This window comes from Pelodiscus sinensis, chromosome 31 (assembly GCF_052426305.1).
Source record: "Pelodiscus sinensis isolate ZL-2025 chromosome 31, ASM5242630v1, whole genome shotgun sequence".
NCBI classification, from domain to species: domain Eukaryota; kingdom Metazoa; phylum Chordata; order Testudines; family Trionychidae; genus Pelodiscus; species Pelodiscus sinensis.
The window spans coordinates 7,304,953-7,327,196 of NC_143082.1; the positions used below are offsets into that span (position 1 = coordinate 7,304,953).

Here is a 22,244-nt window from a genome sequence, read left to right on the forward strand (position 1 = left end):
TGGGGGATCCAGACCGGAGGGAGGGGTGCGGTGCAGAGTGGGGGATCCAGACCGGAGGGAGGGGTGCGGTGCACTGTGGGGGATCCAGGCCAGAGGGAGGGGTGCGGTGCAGAGTGGGGGATCCAGACCGGAGGGAGGGGTGCGGTGCAGAGTGGGGGATCCAGGCCGGAGAGAGGGGTGCGGTGCAGAGTGGGGGATCCAGGCCAGAGAGAGGGGTGCGGTGCAGAGTGGGGGATCCAGACCGGAGGGAGGGGTGCGGTGCAGAGTGGGGGATCCAGACCGGAGGGAGGGGTGCGGTGCAGAGTGGGGGATCCAGGCCGGAGGGAGGGGTGCGGTGCAGAGTGGGGGATCCAGACCGGAGGGAGGGGGTGCGGTGCAGAGTGGGGGATCCAGACCGGAGGGAGGGGGTGCGGTGCAGAGTGGGGGATCCAGACCGGAGGGAGGGGTGCGGTGCACTGTGGGGGATCCAGGCCGGAGGGAGGGGTGCGGTGCAGAGTGGGGGATCCAGACCGGAGGGAGGGGTGCGGTGCACTGTGGGGGATCCAGGCCGGAGGGAGGGGTTCGGTGCAGAGTGGGGGATCCAGGCCGGAGGGAGGGGTGCGGTGCACTGTGGGGGATCCAGGCCGGAGGGAGGGGTGCGGTGCAGAGTGGGGGATCCAGACCGGAGGGAGGGGTGCGGTGCACTGTGGGGGATCCAGGCCGGAGGGAGGGGTGCGGTGCAGAGTGGGGGATCCAGACCGGAGGGAGGGGTGCGGTGCAGAGTGGGGGATCCAGGCCGGAGGGAGGGGTGCGGTGCAGAGTGGGGGATCCAGACCGGAGGGAGGGGTGCGGTGCAGAGTGGGGGATCCAGGCCGGAGGGAGGGGTGCGGTGCAGAGTGGGGGATCCAGGCCGGAGGGAGGGGTGCGGTGCAGAGTGGGGGATCCAGGCCGGAGAGAGGGGGTGCGGTGCAGAGTGGGGGATCCAGGCCGGAGAGAGGGGTGCGGTGCAGAGTGGGGGATCCAGGCCGGAGGGAGGGGTGCGGTGCAGAGTGGGGGATCCAGGCCGGAGGGAGGGGTGCGGTGCAGAGTGGGGGATCCAGGCCGGAGGGAGGGGTGCGGTGCAGAGTGGGGATCCAGGCCGGAGAGAGGGGGTGCGGTGCAGAGTGGGGGATCCAGACCGGAGGGAGGGGTGCGGTGCAGAGTGGGGGATCCAGGCCGGAGAGAGGGGTGCGGTGCAGAGTGGGGATCCAGGCCGGAGAGAGGGGGTGCGGTGCAGAGTGGGGGATCCAGGCCGGAGGGAGGGGTGCGGTGCAGAGTGGGGGATCCAGGCCGGAGGGAGGGGTGCGGTGCAGAGTGGGGGATCCAGGCCGGAGAGAGGGGGTGCGGTGCAGAGTGGGGGATCCAGACCGGAGGGAGGGGTGCGGTGCAGAGTGGGGGATCCAGACCGGAGGGAGGGGTGCGGTGCAGAGTGGGGGATCCAGGCCAGAGAGAGGGGTGCGGTGGGGGGGGGATTCAGCTTAGTACCTGTCTTGAGAGCCGAGGAGGGGAGCGCGCGAATTGCGAATCTCTAGGGACCCCCCCTTCCCGGTGTCTCTAAGTGCACCCCCAATCGAGGTCTGTTTCTGGGGGGGGGTCTTGCCTACTGCGGGGAGCCCAAGGCGCCTGGGGCGGGGTCTGCCCCGCTTTGTAGCTGCAGCTTTTTCTCATTATTGACTCGCAGAAACTTTCCTCGCAGCCAGCGCCAGCCCGCGGGGAAACCTGGCCCTGGAGCGCGGATCCGGCTCCTCGGCCTTCCCCAGCCGGCTCCCTCCCCCTTCCCGCCCTTCCCCCACTCTGCCCTCGGCCTCCCGCCCGGGAAATCTCCGCGAGCCAGGCGCCGTGGGGCTCCCATGGCATTGGGGGGGAGGACCCCAGGCCGGGGAGTTGTCTGGGATTGCCCCGGGGGAGGGGCTCACCTGCCAATGGCACTTGGCTGGTGCATCATGTGGAATGGGGGGGGGGGGCAGAGCAACAGCGGCTTTGATTCCCGTCTCACACCTCCCCCCCAATTGCGTGGGCTGGGCTCCAGGGTTATGTCTACACTCCCGGCTTCTTGCGCAAGAAACGTCCCCACTGCCACGTGCGCGCTGGGCTCTTGCGCAAGAAATCCCTGCTGTGCGCCCACACTGCCCTGTGCCAGGGGGCTCGCACCGGGCGGGAAAGAGCGAAGCTCTTGTGCAAGGAGCCCCCTTCCCACGCGGTTCTGTAAATGTCCTTGTGCGAGGGGCGGGCAGTGTGGGCGCGCTGCAGATTCTTGCACAAGAACGGCCGCACTTGCGCAAGAAGCCGCGAGTGTAGACACAGCCCCGGAGAGGCTTCTCCGCCGAGCTGGGGCATTCGGGGCACCCAGGAGGAGGGAGAGAACTGAAAATGCTTAGGGGGCTCCACACTGGGCCAGCTGGGATCTGGCCTCCCCTGGCTGGGCCGGGCAAGTGGCAAAGTCAGCAAGAGTCCAGGGAGCCCAGCTGGCCAGCCCCCCTCTCCAGGCTTCCTAGTGAGCCAGCTGGGAATCCAGGTGATGTCTAAGGGAGATGGGATGATTCAGTTGGGTATCCAGGGACTTACCAGCGCAGCAATGTGCCAGCGATGAGAGAATCGCTGTGAAAGGTAAATACGGCGCAGGGTTACTGTTCAGTGTGGGTTTCACTCACCCAGCCCTCTGCTCTAGCCACTAGACCCCACTTCCCATCCAGAGCTAGGAACAGAACTCAGGGGTTCTGGCTCTCTCTGCCATTCCTCTCTGGAAAGCGGCGAGGAGTCCTGTGGCACCTTATAGCCTAACCGAAGTGTTGGAGCATAAGCTTTCGTGGGCAAAGACCCACTTCGTCAGATGCATGTAGTGGAATTTCCAGAGGCAGGTATAAATATGCAGGCTAGAGATGACGAGCTGGATCCAATCAGGGAGGATGAGGCCCACTTCTAGTAGCTGATCTGGAGGTGTGAATAGCAATCTGATACTCGATTCCTCTCTGGATGGCTCTGGCTCCTGCACCCCACTTGGCAACTTATGTGGAGTTGTCTGTGGAATGCTGGGGGAGCCCCATTTCCAGGGTTCTGAGGGTTCTGGTCCCATCAGCTGGGAGGTAACAGGAGGCAACTGCTGTCCACAGAGGAATCTCACTGGGGCACCAGGCCTGCCCTAGCCCTGGCAGACTGAGGGGTTTCCTGCTGGCTGGCCCAGGGCTGCCAGCTTCCCCAGAAGGAGCCCTGGAGTTTGCATCTCCTCTCCCTCTCCTGAGCCACTCCTGCTGCCATGCTTGGGGGAAGATGTTTGCACCTCACCCTGCTTCCCAGCCATGGAAAACTGGGATCATGCCTTCAGCCATGGGGCACGGCAACATCTGACACCCCCTTTCAGTAGGGCTGCGTCTAGATTGGCATGATTTTCTGGAAATGCTTTTAACGGAAAATTTTCTGTTAAAAGCATTTTCAGAACAGAGTGTCTAGATTGGCACGGACGCTTTCCCACAAAAGCACTTTTTGCAGAAAAGCGTCCGTGGCCAATCTAGACGCGCTTTTCTGCAAAAAAGCCCCGATCGCCATTTTCGCCATCGGGGCTTTTTTGTGGAAAACAAATCTGAGCTGTCTACACTGGCCCTTTTGCACAAAAGCTTTACCCAAAAGGGACTTTTGCCCGAACGGGAGCAGCATAGTATTTCCACAAGAAGCACTGAAATCAGACAGATTTCAGTCAGTGCTTTTGCGGAAATTCAAGCGGCCAGTGTAGACAGCTGGCAAGTTTTTCTGGAAAAGCGGCTGATTTTCCGGAAAAACTGGCCAGTTTAGACACAGCCTAGGAGGGAAAGGGCTGTGATCTGGCCAGGGCCCCCAGGGAGACTGACCCTTCCAGGAGATGTGTGCTGTGCCCCTGTCCGTGGCATCTCATTACTCCAACAGAGGCACTGAGTTCCCAGGTTGCTCACTGAGCTGGGGGGGTCTCCTGGACCCCTTCCCCAGAGAGTTGGGGAAGCAGGGCTGGGGAGTAGCCAGGTTGCAGTAACATGCAGCAAACCCCCGTGGGTCACCATGCTGCAGTCTCCCATTTCTCCCCAGCTAAGCTCCCTTGCCACATCTCAGTCCCGCAGCTCCCCTCTCACCCAGCATGCGGGGCTGAGACCCCACCCCCAGGCTTCCCGTTTCCACACACAGGGCCATGCTGCCTTGGCAGGGTGGGGAGTCTCCGAGCTGGCAGGGTGTTTGAGGGGCCTGAGAAGGGGCCGGGATTAGCAGGCAGGTTGCTGGACACTTGAAGACACTGGCAGGGCTCTGGCAGCCCCCATGCTGGCTCCTCTCCTTGTGGGGTCCTAGGAGCAAGAGGGCTGCTAGATGGCACTGGGCATTGAGGGTCACACAGACCTTTCCTGAGCTCACAGGGAGGAAGGGCACCGGGCCATCCCCAGGCTAAACAGCCAAACCAAGTGGGGAACGTGTCTGTCAGCTGCCATCCTCCCAGCTGGGGAGTGGGGCTCCCCTTTCCCTGCCGCAGCGCCCTCCTCCCCAGCACGTCTGCACTGGCCAGGCGCCCCATGGCTGTGGGTGTTCACTCTGAACCTGGAGGTGGGCTAGTAACATCCCACCCACTTTTATGGGAGATTATTTCTGTAAGGGGTTGGGCATATGGCCAGCACCCCGCCACTTTCCTCCAGCCCCCCGGCTCCAATAGCTCCGGTGTGAGCCAAGGCAGGTGGATCCGAGCTGGTGCCTGCATGGTGAGCGTGGCCTTGCCCTTGGAGGGGGCAGCATTTGGCACATGGGACGGGCTGGACTTGGATTCCTGAGTAAGGAAAGTGCGGGGAGTGGACTCTGTAAATACACAGGACCGTATTGCAGAAATGCTGGGCTCAGCCCCAGGTCTCCTCTTGCAGCAAGGCCCCCCAAGCAGCAAACCACCAAGGCCAAAAGGGGCAGCACTGGTCAGAAGCTCTCCCAATCTCCTCCTTCGCCTGCCATAGAACCCAGGAGCCCTGGCGCCGAGCCTCCCCCCTCACTGAGCTAGGGCTAGAACTCAGGAGCCCTGGCACCGAGCCTCCCCCTCACTGAGCTAGGGCTAGAACTCAGGAGCCCTGGCACCGAGCCTCCCTCCTCACTGAGCTAGGGCTAGAACTCAGGAGTCCTGGCGCCGAGCCTCCCCCCCTCACTGAGCTAGGGCTAGAACCCAGGAGCCCTGGCGCCGAGCCTCCCCCCTCACTGAGCTAGGGCTAGAACTCAGGAGACCCTGGCACCGAGCCTCCCCCTCACTGAGCTAGGGCTAGAACTCAGGAGCCCTGGCGCCGAGCCTCCCCCCTCACTGAGCTAGGGCTAGAACTCAGGAGCCCTGGCACCGAGCCTCCCCCCTCACTGAGCTAGGGCTAGAACTCAGGAGCCCTGGCACCGAGCCTCCCCCTCACTGAGCTAGGGCTAGAACTCAGGAGCCCTGGCACCGAGCCTCCCCCCTCACTGAGCTAGGGCTAGAACTCAGGAGCCCTGGCGCCGAGCCTCCCCCTCACTGAGCTAGGGCTAGAACCCAGGAGCCCTGGCACCGAGCCTCCCCCCTCACTGAGCTAGGGCTAGAACTCAGGAGACCCTGGCGCCGAGCCTCCCCCCCTCACTGAGCTAGGGCTAGAACTCAGGAGCCCTGGCGCCGAGCCTCCCCCCTCACTGAGCTAGGGCTAGAACTCAGGAGCCCTGGCACCGAGCCTCCCCCCTCACTGAGCTAGGGCTAGAACTCAGGAGACCCTGGCACCGAGCCTCCCCCTCACTGAGCTAGGGCTAGAACCCAGGAGCCCTGGCGCCGAGCCTCCCCCCTCACTGAGCTAGGGCTAGAACTCAGGAGCCCTGGCGCCGAGCCTCCCCCCTCACTGAGCTAGGGCTAGAACTCAGGAGCCCTGGCACCGAGCCTCCCCCTCACTGAGCTAGGGCTAGAACTCAGGAGCCCTGGCGCCGAGCCTCCCCTCCTCACTGAGCTAGGGTTAGAACTCAGGAGCCCTGGCAGTGCCCCCAGCCCTAACCACTAGCCCAGTCTCAGAGCCCAGTTGTGCCCTTCTCTGTGGATCATTCTGTTTTCTTCCTGTGGCTGACTGCAGTGAGCTCCAGGTGGTGGGCTACCCAGAGCCAAGGCAGGCTCAGGATTCCCAGCCCTCTCTCTCCAGGGCCGGGCTAGGAGCCTGATGCGGGGGCTCTTGGAACCAGATGAGGCTGAGGGCCCTCCTGTTGGCTCTGGGGAGTGTCTGAAAAGCCGACTCTGCCCCCTTCCCCCGGGGGGGGGGGGGATTGCAGGCAAAAATGAATGACATTGGGGTGGGGGTGAGGGCAGCAGCTGGCTGAGTGATGTCAGCCTGGCTGGCCCCCTGCTCACTGTCCTGCCAGCTGCACAGGTTCTGTGCTGCGCCCGCCCTAGGCAATGGCACTGGGCAGCTGCAGCCCCTCGTGCCCTTACCCTAGAGCTGGGCTTCCCTCTGGGCAGGTGCCCTCTCCTTGCTGCCTGCCTAGGAATGTGACAGGTGCTCCCACTGCCCCGCCCAGACCAGGGGCTCACCCGCTGCCTGGCCTGGAGCAGGAGAGGAACAGGACACCTGACTGCTGGACACCATGGGCTGTGCACTGGCTGGAAGGGCTGGGGGCCGGTGCTGCGACGGGCACAGGGTGCCCCTGCCCCAGCTAATTGGAGCAGGAGGACATCGAATCTGCACCTTGGCGCCCCAGAGCAGTGTGGGGGGAGGTGCGTGCGCACACGCCAGGCCTACCCACACAGGCACCGAGCGGGCCGGCACCGAGGGGCACGTGCAGAACCAAGGCGTGTGCGTGGGAACGTGCTCGGCTCCGGCAGGCTTGGCTTCCCTCCCATCCTTGGCCTGAGCAGTGCCCTGCTCAGCCCCATCCTGGCTTCACCCCTAAACCGCAGCATGCGTGGGTGGCCAAAGCCCCAGTCCACAGGGCAGAGCTCCCAGCATGCACTGCTCCAGCTGGGCTCGCTAAAGCCCTGTGAATTCAGGCCCCTGCCTGAAGGGGGAATCAGCAGAGGCTCTGCACCGTCCTGCATGCCCCCCAGGAGACAAAGCTGGGGGTGTGAGGCCCCACAGGCTCTCCTCAGAGAGGGGTGTGGTGCTACTGGCTGGGCCAGGTTCTGCACAGAGCAGGTGCCCCAAGGGCTGGGCAGTGGTGTCTACGGGGCACAGACCAGGGAAAGCCACCTGCTGTCTCCTTGAGCCCCATCCCTGTAAGGGGGGTGAGGGCCTCCCCCACAGCCTGTGGGGAAACGCAGCAGGCCAGAGCTGACCCTGGCTCCACTACTCCCTGGCGCCTGCTGCTGGGCTTCCAGCTGCCCCCTGCCTCCTTCCCTCTGCTGGGACGCTCCATGCCGGCAGGAGCCCGTATGCCTGTAAGGCACCAGGGACGAGGTGCAGCAGGAGAGCAGGGGCTGTGCCACGTTGCTCCAGCCCAGCGCAGCAAGTCCCTGGGAGCTCAGCTGGGCTGGCTTGTGCTGCAGGCTGTTTTTTCCTCCATATTGCTTCATGGTTTTCCCTCCCTCCGAGAGACCCCAGTGCCCCCCGTTAACCATCCAGCCTCAACAGCTGGGATAGACTTGTTCTAGGGGGCAGGGAGGGGCTTCGGAGTCTGTGCTGGGGCTGTCTTTCTGTCCAGCCATCTATCTAAACCATCCCCTTGCCCCATCACAGGCTGCATGCTTCCCAGTTATCCCTGCGTGTGTCATCATGCACCCTGGGAGGCAGGGCAGAGCTGTTAGGCCCATGGTCAGGGGGAAAACAGACACAGAGACAGAGCCTACACCCCAGTTTTAAATACAAAGCTGCCCCTAAACACTGCAGGCACCTAACCTCCCCAGAACGTCTGTCTGGGCATGCGCACAGCAGGCGCATCCTAAGCATCCAGCTGTTCCCTGGGGGCAGCGAGCAGTGTGCACACTCGCCTGTCACTGCTAAAAGGGCTCCCCTGCAAGAGTTGTTAGCGGGTGAAACTCACGCGCAGCAGATGGATTTATTGGGGGCTGGTTTCCCGGAATGGCGTCTTCCCAGAGCTGATGTGATTCAGCGATCGCAGCTCTGTGCCTTGGCTGGGAGAGACCAGGGAGCCGGCCCAGCAGGACAGGGTGGTGAGAACACACTGAGTCAGACCAACGGTCCATCCAGCCCAGGATCCTGTCTGCCGACTGGCCAATACCAGATGCCCCAGAGGGAGGGATCACAACAGGGAATCCTCACGTGAGCCCTCCCCTGTCACCCATCTCCCAAGAAACAGAGGTTAGGGACACCAAGCCAACCCTACCCATCCTGGTGTGACGGCGAGTCAGGGTTCCTGCTCCTGCAGCCCCGTAGCAGCAAGAACAGACGCCGCCGGCCAGTAGAATAGGGGGGTTTATTGCTTCTCCAGGATCCAGCACAGCACAGACGTGATGTGGTTACAGGAGTCAGGGCCAGGATGCCTCCGATTCCTTGGGGTAGGGGCTCCATTGCCCCCTAAACCCTCAGCTTAGGCTGTTTCCTTCAGGTTTCCCAGCCAGCAACTGCCTCGCTCCCAGACCCTGCCCCCAAAGCAGGTGTTCATCTCCACCTCCCTCCCTTTGTCTTTCCCCTTGTTATCTGGTCAGGCTGGGCCTCGGTGTCTGAGCTAATACACATGTGGGTGAGTCAGTGGGAATCACAGATCATAGATGGGGACACCAGGTTACAGAGCAGACAGCACCCCCACTACGTCACACCTGGCTAATAACCATTCATGGACCTAATCTCCATGAATCTATCTAGCTCTTTTCTGAACCCTGTTAGAATCCTAGAACACTAGAACTGGAAGGGCCCTCGAGAGGTCATCAAGTCCAGTCCCCTGCCCTCACAGCAGGACCAAGAAGTCCTAGCCTTCACCACATCCTCTGGCAAGGAGTTCCACAGGTTGGCTGTGCGCTGAGTGAAGAAAAACCTCCTTTTGTTTGTTTTAAACCTGCTGCCTATTACTTTCATTTGGTGACCCCTAGTTCTTATATTGTGGGAATAAGTAAATCACTTTTCCTTATTCACTTTTTCCACACCACTCATGATCTTATTGACCTCTATCATATCCCCCATTAGTCTCTTCTTTTCTAAGCTGAAAAATCCAAGTCTTTTTAATCTCTCTTCATAAGGGACCCGTTCCAATTCTCTAATCATTTTGGTTGCCCTTTTCAAATCCCAAGAGATCTTTTTTGAGATGTGGCGACCACACCTGTACACAGCGTTCAAGCCATGGGCATAGCGTGGATTTATAAAGAAGCCCCAGAGAGCAAGGTGGTGAGCGTCAGGGGCTTTACCAGATCACCAGGAAGCAGTCCCCAGAGGTCTTCTGTGACCACACTGCCACAGGCCCCCAGCAGGCAGGGCTCAGCCCGCTGATCCCAAGCCCACCCCAAGATCTCTGTGTGGGGCTGGACCCCAAGCCCACCTGGGAGCAGACGGCCTCTAGCACAGCGCTGATGAGCACCTGCTGGAGCACAGAACTGAATCCAGAGAGCACAGCTGCTTTGGGCACTGGGTACTCCAGAGCCAGCTGCCCCGGCTGTGCCTGACCTGTGCTATCAGCAAGCAGCAGCCACTCCCACTAGCAATGGAAGGCGGCAGAGAAGGCATCGAAAGCTGTCCCGGGGAGGGGTCTGGCTGGGGAGCTTGGTGCCCTAGTTCTAGCCTAGCCCCCACCAACACCAACACTGCCCCTTTGGGGGGGAAGGGGGCTGTTAGTTTTGGGTGTGATGGGAAAGGAGCTCCCAGCAGCAGGGGAGCTGGGCTGGGGCAGAGCAGCGTGACCATGCTGGGGCGAGGGGAGGCCAGGCCCTGTTCACTGGACTGGTCTGTGGTTCAGATGCTGGGCCTCAGACCACCTGGCCTCATTCTGCCACAGACTATGGGTGGCCTTGGTGAGTCCCTTCCCCTCTCTGCACACTAGGGCTAAGGAACCTTTCCTCATCCCCCTGCTCCCACAATCCAGGCAGCCCAGGACCTGGGGGCAGGAGAGCTCTGGGGCAGCAAGAGCCAGTCCCCTCCCCCGCTGCAGGCTCCTGCCCCCACAGCTACATAGGAGAAAAAGTCAGCCAGCCAGCCCCAGCTCCCAGAAACATCCACAGCCCCTGGGCATGGGCCACCCCTGCTGGGACCTGCAGCCTCTATGCCAGCAGGGGCAGCCTGGGGCGGGGGCAGAGCCATGGCGGGGCAGTCCTAGCTCCCTAGTGAACACAGATCCTTGACAGTTCCTGGGAGGCTTCCCGGCGTGCCAAGCCCCATGGCCCAGGCTGCCTCTGTGGCTGGCTGGTGAACGGCCCCACACCGGGGTGGCTCCTGTCCCAAATGTCGTTTATTAAATGCTCTCAGGGCACAGACCATAAGGCAGCAGTTCCCCCCCAGAGCCATCGCTCTGACAAGCCGAGGGCCCCAGAGGCACTGGCAGCTGGGCTCCCTGAGCATATGGCCAGCAGAGCACAGGGGTCGGGAGAACAGCCAGTGGGGAACCCATGGCAGAGAACAACGGCTTGCCCCAAGTCACCCTTTCAGTGCTGAGCCCCCCCGCACCGCCCAGCACTGCAGTGGAGCTGGGCTCCCATCTGCCAGGAACGACAGAGCTGAGGACCTAGTGTGAGATCCCAGGACATGCAGTATTCCTGTTATGCTTCCCCAAACCAGGCCTCTCAAATCACCTTCACTCTGCCCCAAAACAGGCAGCAGCCAGCTCCTCTTCTGGGCATAACAGACCATCAGCATGTGCACAGCAGTGGTGCTTAAGGCTTGCCAGGTGCAAGGGCACTAACGGAAGTTCCTGATTGGAGAAGGGAGGCGGAGATTCTGCCTCTCTCCAGGCATCACCATAGGGCAGAGTTAAGGTGATTCAGGGGCTACGTTCTGAGGCATACTCTACTTGGCACTTCTCCCATCTCCAGCACTACCATTTTACAGGTCACATGAATTTCAAGGAGCCCGAAACTGCAGTGCTCCCCGCAGCATCTTTGGTAATGGGACTATGGTCTGCACACTCCAGTCAAGCCCAGCAGGCCCAATCCTGATGCCAGGAATAGTAATGGGAGTGGGGCTGGGCAGAGGCTCCTGCCTACCACAGCCCCCACTCAGGTGTCATGAACCCCTATAGACCTGTGCGCTCAGGGCTCCTCTCTGCAGAGCCGTGGAGGAGGCTCAGATTGGGCCTGGGGGATGGTACCCCAGACACAAGACCAATCAGTGTGGAGATATGAGCCAAGGCGGGGTATGGCCCAGTAGAGAGTCCCGGGCTTATTTGCCAGGATCAGGCCCATGTGCCATGCCACATCCCAGGCAGTAGAGAGGCTCAGGCCTGGCACCAGCACCGCTCAGTCACTCTCCTGCAGGAAGCTCCAGATCAGCTGATTGACCTTGTGGGGCTGGTCCTCCTGGACGAAGTGCCCGGCCTCAGGGATGCGCCCCACGCGGCAGCGCTTGCGCACGTATTGCTCCAGGAAGGGGATCATCCCGGCATCCAGGTGTGCATCCTGCTCCCCCCAGATCACCAGCGTGGGCACCAGCACGTCCTTGCACGGCATGGGGCTCCTGCTGCAGGAAGTGGGGAGAGGGAGAGAGGTGGCTTCTTCACCAGGGCGCTGGGCTCCGAGCCCCCTCACGGCACACGGCAGCACAGGGCAGGTGGGTGATGGCAGGAGGGGAGTGCTGGTGGTCAGGTTACCGTAGTGCAGATGGGGGAGGGGCAGCTTCCTGGCTGCACCCCCCCTCCCCAGAGCTCCATGGTTAGACCTGCTACCCCAGTGCTGCCGATGTTGATGTCGAGCTACATATTCCAGTGCTCCTAGGGCCTGGCTCTGCTGCCTGACCACGCCACCTCCACGAGGTGCGGCCGCCGCGGGGTTGTCTGCCATTCTTGTCGATTTCACGGCTCCCTGGGGCAGGGTATAGGGCGCCAGCCTCAGCCCAGCTGCCCTTGGACTCCGGCTCCCCATCAGGAGCCTGGAAGCCCCTGAAGCTCCAGGTGCCGAGTTCCCAGTGGGGAGCATGGGGGCAGGTCAGTGATCCTGGTAGGGAACTGAGAGCTGTGGGGGGCAGGCTCCCAGTGATGGGGAGCAGGAAGCTGGCAGCCTGACAGCCCCCTGCACTGCCCCACTTTAAGCTGGTGGAAGCCCCCAGAAAGGGTGCACGGACCTGACGGGAGGAAGGCAGCACGGATACGAATCGAATCTGCGGTAGCCTAAGTCTGGAGTGTCGCCATGGCCAGAGTTACCCCTGGCAGCACCAGACTCTGCCAGGTGCTGGGACCAGAGGGGGCAGCAGCTCCCAACATGCACAGATCTCTGGGCAGCATCAGGAATAGGCTCCTAGCCCTGTGCAGGCACACCCACTAGCCCTTCCACTTGTGCCCGGCAGGGCTATTGGGTCCCCACTCGTCTCGGCAGGGTCGGGCCCCACGCAGCCGCAGCGGCCCTACCTGAACATGTTCCTGTAGTAATCGAGGGGCGGGGTCAGTGCGCCGGGCTTGGAGAAGCTGAACACGTAGGCCTCTAGCTCCTGCGTTGTGAGGCGCTGCTCCGGGTTCAGGATTCCTGCCTTCCCGCCCAAAGTCTCCTTCAACAGCTGCCTCAGGACAGACACAGCTGGGCTCAGAACTGGGGCCTGCTGAGCCAGGGACATGGCCCCCGGCAGACAAATCGTCACTCCGCCCCCCATGCCAAGCAGCCTAGGCCCCCGCAGACATGGCTCAGATCCGAAGACTGGTCAGCCAAAGGGACGGGGGCCTAGCTCCTCTCATGCCTCAAATCTCAGCCCCGCCCAGAGCCGGCGAGCCAGAGCTCCACTTAGTGTCAAGGGCCTGGCAATGGGGCTCCCCCCAGGACACGGGGTGCTCACCAGTCTGCCTCCCATGCTTCCTAGCCTGGAGCCTTGGCATGGACTGAGCCACCTCCATGAAGGAAACACGTCCCCTCTAGCCTACAGTGGGCCCCGGCCTGCTCCAGCAGTTCCAGGAGTAACTGTCCCAAAGACTGATGGTAGCTTTATTCCAGTCCCCCAACACAGGCCCTGTCCTAGCAGGGTCCTGCCCATTGCTGCCCCTTCACCTCTAGGCTGTCAGGATCTTACCAGCCAACTGTATCCCGGGCTCCCCGCCTCATGCTCTCTAGGAACATTATCAGTTCCTAGCTTCGCCCCTTTCTAGCGTGGGGCCGGCGAGTTCCCCGTCCCCAGCCCTGCTACAGGGGCCACCTGCATCCACCATGAATTCCCTCCTGTATCTCCCACCCCGCCTCCTAGCTACTCCCAGTCCCGGCATCTCTGTCCTCCACACCTCGGAATGCTGCTGCCATTCGGAATGGGATGATCCCTACTTGGCATGGATGCTTCCTGTTCGCACAGCTGCCCCTGCCCCTCTGACTCAGGGGGCCACGGCCCTACACATGCAAGAGGAGACTCGATTTCCACCCACCACCGAGGTGCGCTCGCAGCTGCTGGGACAGGAGGCGATTCCCTGGGTGGTATGATCCCAGGATTCAGCCAGGCCCGCACCCTTTCAAGGCGCCCCGGGACCAAGGGGGAGTGGCAGGGCCCCCAGGTGAAAGGTGCCTGTCAGGCAGCTCTCAGGAGACAGGTTCTCCCCCAGCACTGTGCTGGGGGCCCCATCTCAGGAGTCAGTGCTGATCCCACTGCAGGCCTGTAGAGGGCGCTGAAGAAGCTGTAACGATCCCTGGTCCTTAACCATCCCACTGGGGCCATTCCATCCTGCCTCCCTGACCATGCTGCATAGTGGGTGGTTACCAGGTACCACACCCCACCCCAGAGGTGGCTGCAGCAGGGCTCTGGGGGAGGGTGAAGGGGCAGTTCTATAAACGGGCACATTTGGAATTCTAGCCAAGCTAAGCCATGGCTGCCAGGTCCCTGCTCCCACCTCACCCCCATCTCACCTGGAAGTCACCCAAAGCCAGGAGCAGCTCAGGCAGTCTCTGCAGCTGGAAGGTGAACAGGTAGCTGAAGCGCAGCAGCTGGCAGGGGTGGCAGGCCACGTACTCTGCAGCGTGAGCAGAAAAGTGGACACACGCGCGGAGGCTGGAGGCCTCCCTCCCAAGTCCCCTGGGGACACCCAGAGGCCCCAACAGAGGTAGGAGCCAAAGCCTCCCCCCCCGCCCCAAGATCTCCCTGGCTCAAAGCACCGGCCAGAGACGTCATTTCAGGGCTTGCTCGGGCTGGCCTGGTGCTTGGGGGCCTGCAGCCCCTGTCGGGCAGTGGGAACCCCAACCAGTGCGAAGACCCCACGGCCCCGCCCCCACCACTCTCACCCCGCCAATGGTGCTGCAAGAACCCGCCTCCTCCACCTGCCGCAGATGCTCACAGCGGGAGCCCGGCAGGTCAGAGCCCCACCTTGGAAAAGGGACGAGTGGACGGCGTTCATGATAATGAGCTTCCCCACCATCTCGGGGTGACGAATGGCGAATTCCCACGCAATGGAGCCTCCCCAGTCGTGTCCCACCAGGATGCACTTCCTAAAGCCTGGAAGCAGACAGACTGACCATCAGGGCAGAGCTAGACTCCCACTGTCAGGGTGCTCCCTGCTCCACCAAGGGCACCCCTCGCCCCCACAGCCTCCCCCCCCGGGCACCCCTCGCCCACACAGCCTCCCACCCAAGGGCACGCTGCACCCCACAGCCTCCCCCCCAGGGCACCCCTCGCCCCCACAGCCTCCCCCGCTGGGCACCCCTCGCCCCCACAGCCTCCCCCCCAGGGCACCCCTCGCCCCCACAGCCTCCCCCCCAGGGCACCCCTCGCCCCCACAGCCTCCCCCCGGCACCCCTCGTCCCCACAGCCTCCCCCCCAAGGGCACGCTGCACCCCCACAGCCTCCCCCCCAGGGCACCCCTCGCCCCCACAGCCTCCCACCCAAGGGCACGCTGCACCCCACAGCCTCCCCCCCAAGGGCACCCCTCGCCCCCACAGCCTCCCCCCCCGGGCACCCCTCGCCCCCACAGCCTCCCACCCAAGGGCACGCTGCACCCCACAGCCTCCCCCCCAGGGCACCCCTCGCCCCCACAGCCTCCCACCCAAGGGCACGCTGCACCCCACAGCCTCCCCCCCAAGGGCACCCCTCGCCCCCACAGCCTCCCCCAGGGCATCCCTCGCCCCCACAGCCTCCCACCCAAGGGCACGCTGCACCCCACAGCCTCCCCCCCAAGGGCACGCTGCACCCCCACAGCCTCCCCCCAGGGCACGCTGCACCCCACAGCCTCCCCCCCAAGGGCACCCCTCGCCCCCACAGCCTCCCCCCCGGGCACCCCTCGCCCCCACAGCCTCCCACCCAAGGGCACGCTGCACCCCACAGCCTCCCCCCCAAGGGCACCCCTCGCCCCCACAGCCTCCCCCAGGGCATCCCTCGCCCCCACAGCCTCCCACCCAAGGGCACGCTGCACCCCACAGCCTCCCCCCCCCAAGGGCACCCCTCGCCCCCACAGCCTCCCTCCCAAGGGCACGCTGCACCCCCACAGCCTCCCCCGCAGGGCACGCTGCACCCCACAGCCTCCCCCCCAAGGGCACCCCTCGCCCCCACAGCCTCCCCCCCAAGGGCACGCTGCATCCCCACAGCCTCCCCCCAGAGCACCCCTCGCCCCCACAGCCTCCCCCCCCAAGGGCACACTGCATCCCCACAGCCTCCCCCCCAGGGCACCCCTCGCCCCCATAGCCTCCCCCTCAAGGGCATTCCATGCCCCCATAGCCTCCCCCCCAAGGGCACCCCTCGCCCCCACAGCCTCCCCCCCTCCTAAGGGCACGCTGCACCCCTACAGCCTCTCCCCCAAGGGTACGCCATGCCCCCACAGCCTCCCCCCAGGGCACACCACGCCATGCCCCCATAGCCTCCCCCCCAGGGCACCCCTCGCCCCCACAACTTCCCCCCCCCAAGTGCACCCCTTGCCCCTACAGCCTCCCCCCAGGGCACGCCACACCCCCCCACTGTCTCCCCCTCTCCTAAGGGCACACCGGGCCCCCACAGCCTCCCCCTCCCCCAAGAGCATGCCCACCTTTCCCACAGGAATACCCCCCACAGGGATTCCCCCCCATTGACACCCTGCTCCCTGACTGGGGCAATAGTCCGAGGTGAAGGGAGACAGCGGGACACTGAGGGCCTGTCTTTGCTGCAGACACCCCTGCGCTCGAGCAGGTTCTCACAGCCGCGCTGCCAGCTCTGCCCACAGGCTGCTGGGTGCCCAGCCAGGGAGATGCTAAGGTTTGGGATGGGGCATATCCCCGGCGTCCCATGCCCCAGCCAGCCCCATGGTGCCCTGGGGGTCTTGGAGGGCCCCTCTGCCCATCCTGGGGAACTGGGCAGTCCCACAACCCTCCCGACGCGAGGAGCCTTCTGTGGCCGAGTCAAGGGGGGAGCAGCAGGAAAGGTCCCTCTGCCTGGAGCAGCTTGAGCCGGGGGGTTCTCAGCTCTGACCCTCTCCAGTTGATACGCAGAGTGGGAGGCCCCACCCCCACTTTCCTTACCCCTCTGGTCTGTGGTGCCCAGTGCCTGGATGGCTCCCTGCACGTCCTCCAGCAGGGTCTCCATGCGGTAGTGCTGCTTCCCGCGTGGGGCATCAGAGCCCCCGTAGCCCCGCAGGTCCAGCGCCACCACCCGGAACTGCCGCTGGAACTCCTGCAGCTGGTAGCGCCAGGCAAACCTGCCAACGCGCACAGCCTGGCACTCAGCCAGTGCCCCAGAGATACCCTGCCCCCCAGCTGAACCTCAGGGCCACTGCTAGTCGCTCCCTAGCCTTCCTGACTGGCTAGCCAGGGCGAAGCGAAGCGTGGGAGGCTGAGCTGTGACTGCCCCACACCCAGCGTCGGGCATCGCAGGAGGAACACAGAGCTGGGCGGTGGCACCACTCTCAGGTGCCTGTTTTAAGCCCCTCCAAGGTCCCAGCTGTCTGGGGAGAGAATTCAGACCCTGCCCTGGGGATACAGCCCTCCTTCCAAGCAGCCTTCGGACTGGTATGTTCTGCCCCATCACCCGCCCCGGCTTCATCGCGCTCCCAGCTCCTCGGTCCATGCAGCACCAGCACAATGGGGCCCTGACCCAAGCTGAAGGGAAGCACCCTCTCCTCCCAGGCCCCCCTTCCCCCAGCAGCTGGAGACCTACCAGTTTTGGGGGAATCCGTGCAGACATAGCATGAGCAGCGCCCCCTCCTGGCCAGTGGTGACATAGTGCAAACGCAGCCCCGAGCCCTGCACCGAGCGGAAGGGAATGGTCAGCTGCATCATGGCAGGAGCAGGCTGGCACCTCCAGCGGTGCCCCCGGTTCATCCCAGCCCAAGCACTGGCCTTGTCTGCAGCTTCCCTCGTTGGCAGGAACCCTGGGGGCAGCTGGGCAGGAGGCCTGCAGAGGGTTCACGGTCCCCACGGCTGGACAAGCCACCACTTTCATGGGGTTTTCCCACCCGTGCCATCATGGGAGGTCTCCAGTGAAAGGCAACATCACCCAGCCCCTCAGAGCCGCTGATACATGCGGGGTCAACGCCTGCGCCCAAGGCGAGCTCCAGGCCAGGCAACAGAAGAAGCTTGTGCTGCTGGCCACGGAGCAGTCAGCCCTTTTTACACACGGAGCACGACGGCAACAAGCCCCGGGGCAGGCGGACGGGGAGTGACCTTTGGGGTAACAGGGAGCAAACGGAGAGGCCCTTGGTCCTGCACCAGGGATGTTCTGGGGAGATGGATGGGCCCTGTGACGCGTCACTGTGTGTCACTTTCCCATTTCCATCACCCTCACTCGGGCTCTGACACGACCCGTCCAGCCAGCCCTGGGGTGTCAGAGGGGACCCTGTACTGCCCCCGCTGGCCGGACTTGGCAAGTGCCCATGTTCCCGGGGCTCAGGGACTGGGGTGTTAACCTATCCTGCAAAGGAAGGGCGGCCTGGGGGTTAACAGCCTGGAGGTGGAGGGAGCTGATGCCCAGTTAAGCACAAATAAGGCTTCCTCTAGCTGAAGGCCAGAGGGTTCCAAGGCGACTCTCTGTGCAGGGCTCCATCCAGCCCCACTGTCCCCCCATTCCCCCAGCCCATGCACCTTGAGCTGCAGGTAGTGGTGCTCCCCGTAGGAGGCATCGGCAAGGCATGGTGGAGGCGTCTCCCGCACCCTCCAGTGGAAGGCCCGACGTGGCCCCTGGGTCAGCACCACCCATGGCACCCACAGGCAGTAAGCAGCCCCAGCCAGGTAGGAGGCACTCCACAGGGCCAGCCAGTACAGGAGCATGGAGAGCTTCAGTAGCAGGCGGGTGGGGACCAGCAGCAGGCGGTAGAGAGAAAGTGCCATCTCCTCCAGCCCCAGGACTGCAGGGGAACAGGTCAAGGAGGGAGGAGTCACCCTGGGGAGCCATGGCCTCCCGTCACATCCCCCAGATGAGCACTCAGCACCCTGCCTCCTGCTATCACAGGGCCCATGAGCACCAGGGTTGGGGGATCCTCAATGCATACGGGGCTCTGGTGCCCCAGTCCAAGAGGACCCCCCAGCCCATCCTGCCCTGACCCCACCCTCAGACCAAGAAGCCCCTGAGCTACCTCACTGCACTGGAGGCCCTGGGCTACTGGGAGTGCTAGGAGGTCTCTGCAGAAACTGGGTGAGTGGTGCCAGAGACAAGCAGAGCTGGTGCCTTCTGTGAGCTGGGGCAGACAGCTGGCGTGGCTGGGTGGAGCTGAGCCTCACCTCACGCCCAGCCCGGAGCAAGAGGAACATCTGCAGGGACCCACAAAGGAGCAGCAAACCCTCAGGCCACTCCTGAACCTGCCAGGTGTGGAGAGTTCAGTGAGGGTTTTAAACAGTGACCAAGATCTTGCTATGGCCCCCAGAAGGGCCCTTCTCACCTGGTCTGGTCCCAGCCCAGCTAGGCTGCAGGTCCCACTCACATGCCTCCTGCTCCCCCAGCTGGCAAGGCGAGGGATGGGAGAGGCTGTTTGTTTCCACAAATCGTCTTGCAGCACCTTAGAGACTAACAAACCACGTAGGGATCGTGAGCTTTCATGGGCACAGCCCACTTTTTCAGAGGAGTGGAGTGAGAGAAGTGGGTGGTATCCACGAAAGCTCACGATCCCATCTGCATGGTTTGTTAGTCTCTAGGGTGCTGCAGGAAGATTCGTTGTTTTCTACGGTTTGTTCTATTCCAGACGAATGCAGCTCCCCCTCTGAAATGTTTGTTTCCAGACAGCCAAGCCCCCATCTCATGCCTGACCCCGCCCTCTTCACTAGCCGCCTCCTCCCTGTTGCAGCACTGCGGGTCTCTGCTTGTGCCCACGTTTACTATTGGCTCCCCGGGCCCCACAGCACTCAGCCCCTCTCTGCCTGGGCTTGGGGCCTTCCCGGGCCAGCCCCAGACTCCCTCAGCCCTGTGCAGTCTAATCTAAAGCCAGCCGCAAAGTCCCTCCCTTGCCAGGCCCTGGTCAATTATGCCCACCTCCGGGCCCCTCCCACCCTCCAAGCCAGGCCCAAACCCAAACCCCTCGGTCTGCTTAACCCAGTCCTGACTTCATGGCACCTGCACTGAGAGTTGGCCAGCACCAGCTCCTCTGGGCAGGGCTTGCCTCCCTGCACACACCAGCCATGCCCGCCCCAGCCACCAGCTCCACCTCTGTAGGAGAGGGGGTGACCCTCTCACATCTGCCCCCTGTGCTGGAGGCAAAGATCACAGAAGAGCCATGTCCCTGGGCCACATCTGTCCAGCTGCAGCCCCTGAACTCAGACAGCTGGAGACAGGCCCATTCTGTGTCAGGGCTTCAGAGCACAATCCCCACCCCCAACTCCAGTGAGGGCTCAGGCCTGAGGAAGATGTTCTCCCCACACTGAGACACAGCTGGGGCAGCCACAATTCATGAGGCTCCTGTAGCCTATGGAATCCAGTTGGGGTCACAGGACATAGAGCCAGAAGGGACCTCTTGGCTCATTGAGTCCAGGCCCTGCTACAGCAGGCAGCCCTGTCACCTCATCCCTTCTCTGCAAGATGCCCCAGAGGGCAGAGCAGGGGAACGGTCTGGCCAAGCCAGCCATGAGGCTGCAGGAGAACATGGTGCACTCAGGCCAGCTGGGCCACCCAGCCTGCTGCCTCTGGCCAGTTTGAGCCAGGGCCCAGGTCAGACGCAGCCCAGTCAAGGCCGTGGTGACACTAGCAGGATGTGGGTGCACCTGCAGGAGCTGGCACTCCCATCAGGGTGCACCCCTTCAAGGGCTACTCAGATCTATGGCTGGGAGCCGCCTCCCTAGGCACCTTCAGGGGTCAGTGTTGACTTCAGAAACTGGAAAAGGGCTACCAGTGTCCCAACCTCCCATGTCCCCCTCCTAGGGCCAGCTCCCCCGGTAACACTCCCAGCCCCTCTGAACCTGCACCCGAGAGCTCCAGCCACCAGGCCTCTGAATCGGGCTCCCACAAAACCAGTCCCTAGTTACAGCGCCAGCGCCAGCGCCAACCCCAGCCCCTCCGATCCTGGCCCCATAACCCCAGCCATTGTGATCTCGCACCCCATGGACCAGCGGTCACAGCTCAGCCTCCTGCCCCGCTCACCCTGCCCCCCATTACTCAGCACCCCCGGCCACAGCTCCAACCCCCCCATACCCTGCCCCCCCGGCCACAGCTCCGACCCCCCCTTGCCCTGCCCCCCCGGCCACAGCTCCGACCCCCCCTTACCCTGCCCCCCCCCCCCGGCCACAGCTCCGACCCCCCGGCCACAGCTCCGACCCCCCCCTTGCCCTGCCCCCCCGGTCACAGCTCCGACCCCCCTTACCCTGCCCCCCCGGACACAGCTCCGACCCCCCCTTGCCCTGCCCCCCCGGCCACAGCTCCGACCCCCCCCATACCCTGCCCCCCCCGGCCACAGCTCCGACCCCCCCTTGCCCTGCCCCCCCGGCCACAGCTCTGACCCCCCCTTACCCTGCCCCCCCCCGCCACAGCTCCGACCCCCCCCTTGCCCTGCCCCCCCGGTCACAGCTCCGACCCCCTTACCCTGCCCCCCCGGCCACAGCTCCGACCCCCCCTTGCCCTGCCCCCCCGGTCACAGCTCCGACCCCCCCTTGCCCTGCCCCCCCGGTCACAGCTCTGACCCCCCCTTACCCTGCCCCCCCCCCGGTCACAGCTCCGACCCCCCCCTTGCCCTGCCCCCCCGGTCACAGCTCCGACCCCCCCACCAGGTTTCCCGACCTGGCCCGCTCCCTTCCGGCTCCAGCGCAGGCGCCGCCCCCACCCCGCTCATTGATTGGCCCAGCCGGCGCCGTGGGGAGCGATGATTGGGCGCAGGAGCACTCTAGGGCGGGGAGCCAATGAGAACGCGAGGGAACGGGAGCAGCGCGCTCAGCCCCACCCCCTGGGCAGTGAAGCACGTGGGCCGGGCCTGGTCTTCGAGAGTCACGTGGTTCACGGCCGGGGCCCTCAGCCCCTCCCCCCCCACTCCGCGCAGCGCGAGCTTGGGCCCCCCTGTGGCCCTGGCCCTGGCCCCTGCTCTGCTGCTGGCTGGGCTGGCTCCTGCTCCGGGACAGGGCGGCGCTCCCCCCCCCCTCCCCCCAGGCAGGACCCAGCCCCGATGTCCCTGACAGGCCTTGGCTGCCCCCAGCGCGGGGCTCCACGGCCCTGGAGCCGATCCTCGGGCCACGAGCAAACACCAACTTTCGCTCTTTGACCGATGGGCCGGGTGCTCGGCCGCCGGCTCGGCCCAGGCGGATGCTCTGAGTGGCCCTGAGGGGTGAGTGGTGTGGACCTCCCGCCACGTGCGCACCGAGGGGATGCAGACAGACTGAAGGGGCTGTGGTGAGCGGCGATGGAGCCCTCACAATAGACCCGAGGGAAGACACAACCTGGAAATACGTATCAAGTCGAGGGTGGCCCCTGCATCCAGGGAGATCCTGCAGAACCTCCGTTGCTTGAGATCACCGTGGCAGGTCCAGGATGGGTCACGATGCTCCTCACCCCGCGGGCTGAGGAAATATTGGGAGGAAAAACTCCGGGACGCACCCTCCGCAGCCTGCAGGAGGGCTTGTACTTCCTGGGCTAAAGTTGCTCATGATGGGTCTCTTACAAGGAACAGGTAGAAGCAAACTGGAGTGTAACTGCCACCATACTCAGCACCAGTGACCTGAGGTGAAGCGGGAACATGCTGGGCCGCAGGAGGAGACAACAGGGGGCAGGGGCAGAATCCAAGGCGGGAACAGATACGCTGCCCTCTGGCACAGAGCTCTGGTTGGGCCTCCAGAGAACTGATTGTGAGCCTGAGGTGAACGAGGGTGGCAGCCTACGCTTCTAACC

The 22,244-nt window shown here is 63.8% G+C and overlaps 1 protein-coding gene across 5 annotated transcripts; it reads right to left on the reverse strand.

The window, feature by feature from the left end:
* Positions 1–8,351: 8,351 nt before the first annotated feature.
* On the reverse strand, positions 8,352–21,253 carry EPHX3 (epoxide hydrolase 3). 5 transcript variants are annotated; one of them, XM_075902160.2, is made up of 9 exons: positions 21,147–21,253; positions 18,032–18,294; positions 17,109–17,194; positions 16,475–16,650; positions 14,358–14,486; positions 13,904–14,007; positions 13,291–13,393; positions 12,436–12,581; positions 8,352–11,549 (listed from the first exon to the last, which is right to left on the reverse strand). In XM_075902160.2, the coding sequence occupies exons 1-9, from the start codon at positions 21,196–21,198 to the stop codon at positions 11,412–11,414; spliced, it is 1,197 nt and encodes a 398-aa protein (XP_075758275.2). In that variant the 5' UTR covers positions 21,199–21,253; the 3' UTR covers positions 8,352–11,411. The 5 variants fall into 5 exon arrangements, with proteins under 5 accessions (XP_075758275.2, XP_075758274.2, XP_075758277.2 ...); XM_075902159.2 differs by having other exon boundaries at positions 8,352–11,552; positions 21,147–21,252; XM_075902162.2 differs by lacking the exon at positions 13,291–13,393 and having other exon boundaries at positions 21,147–21,251.
* Between the last annotated feature and the right edge of the window lie 991 nt (positions 21,254–22,244).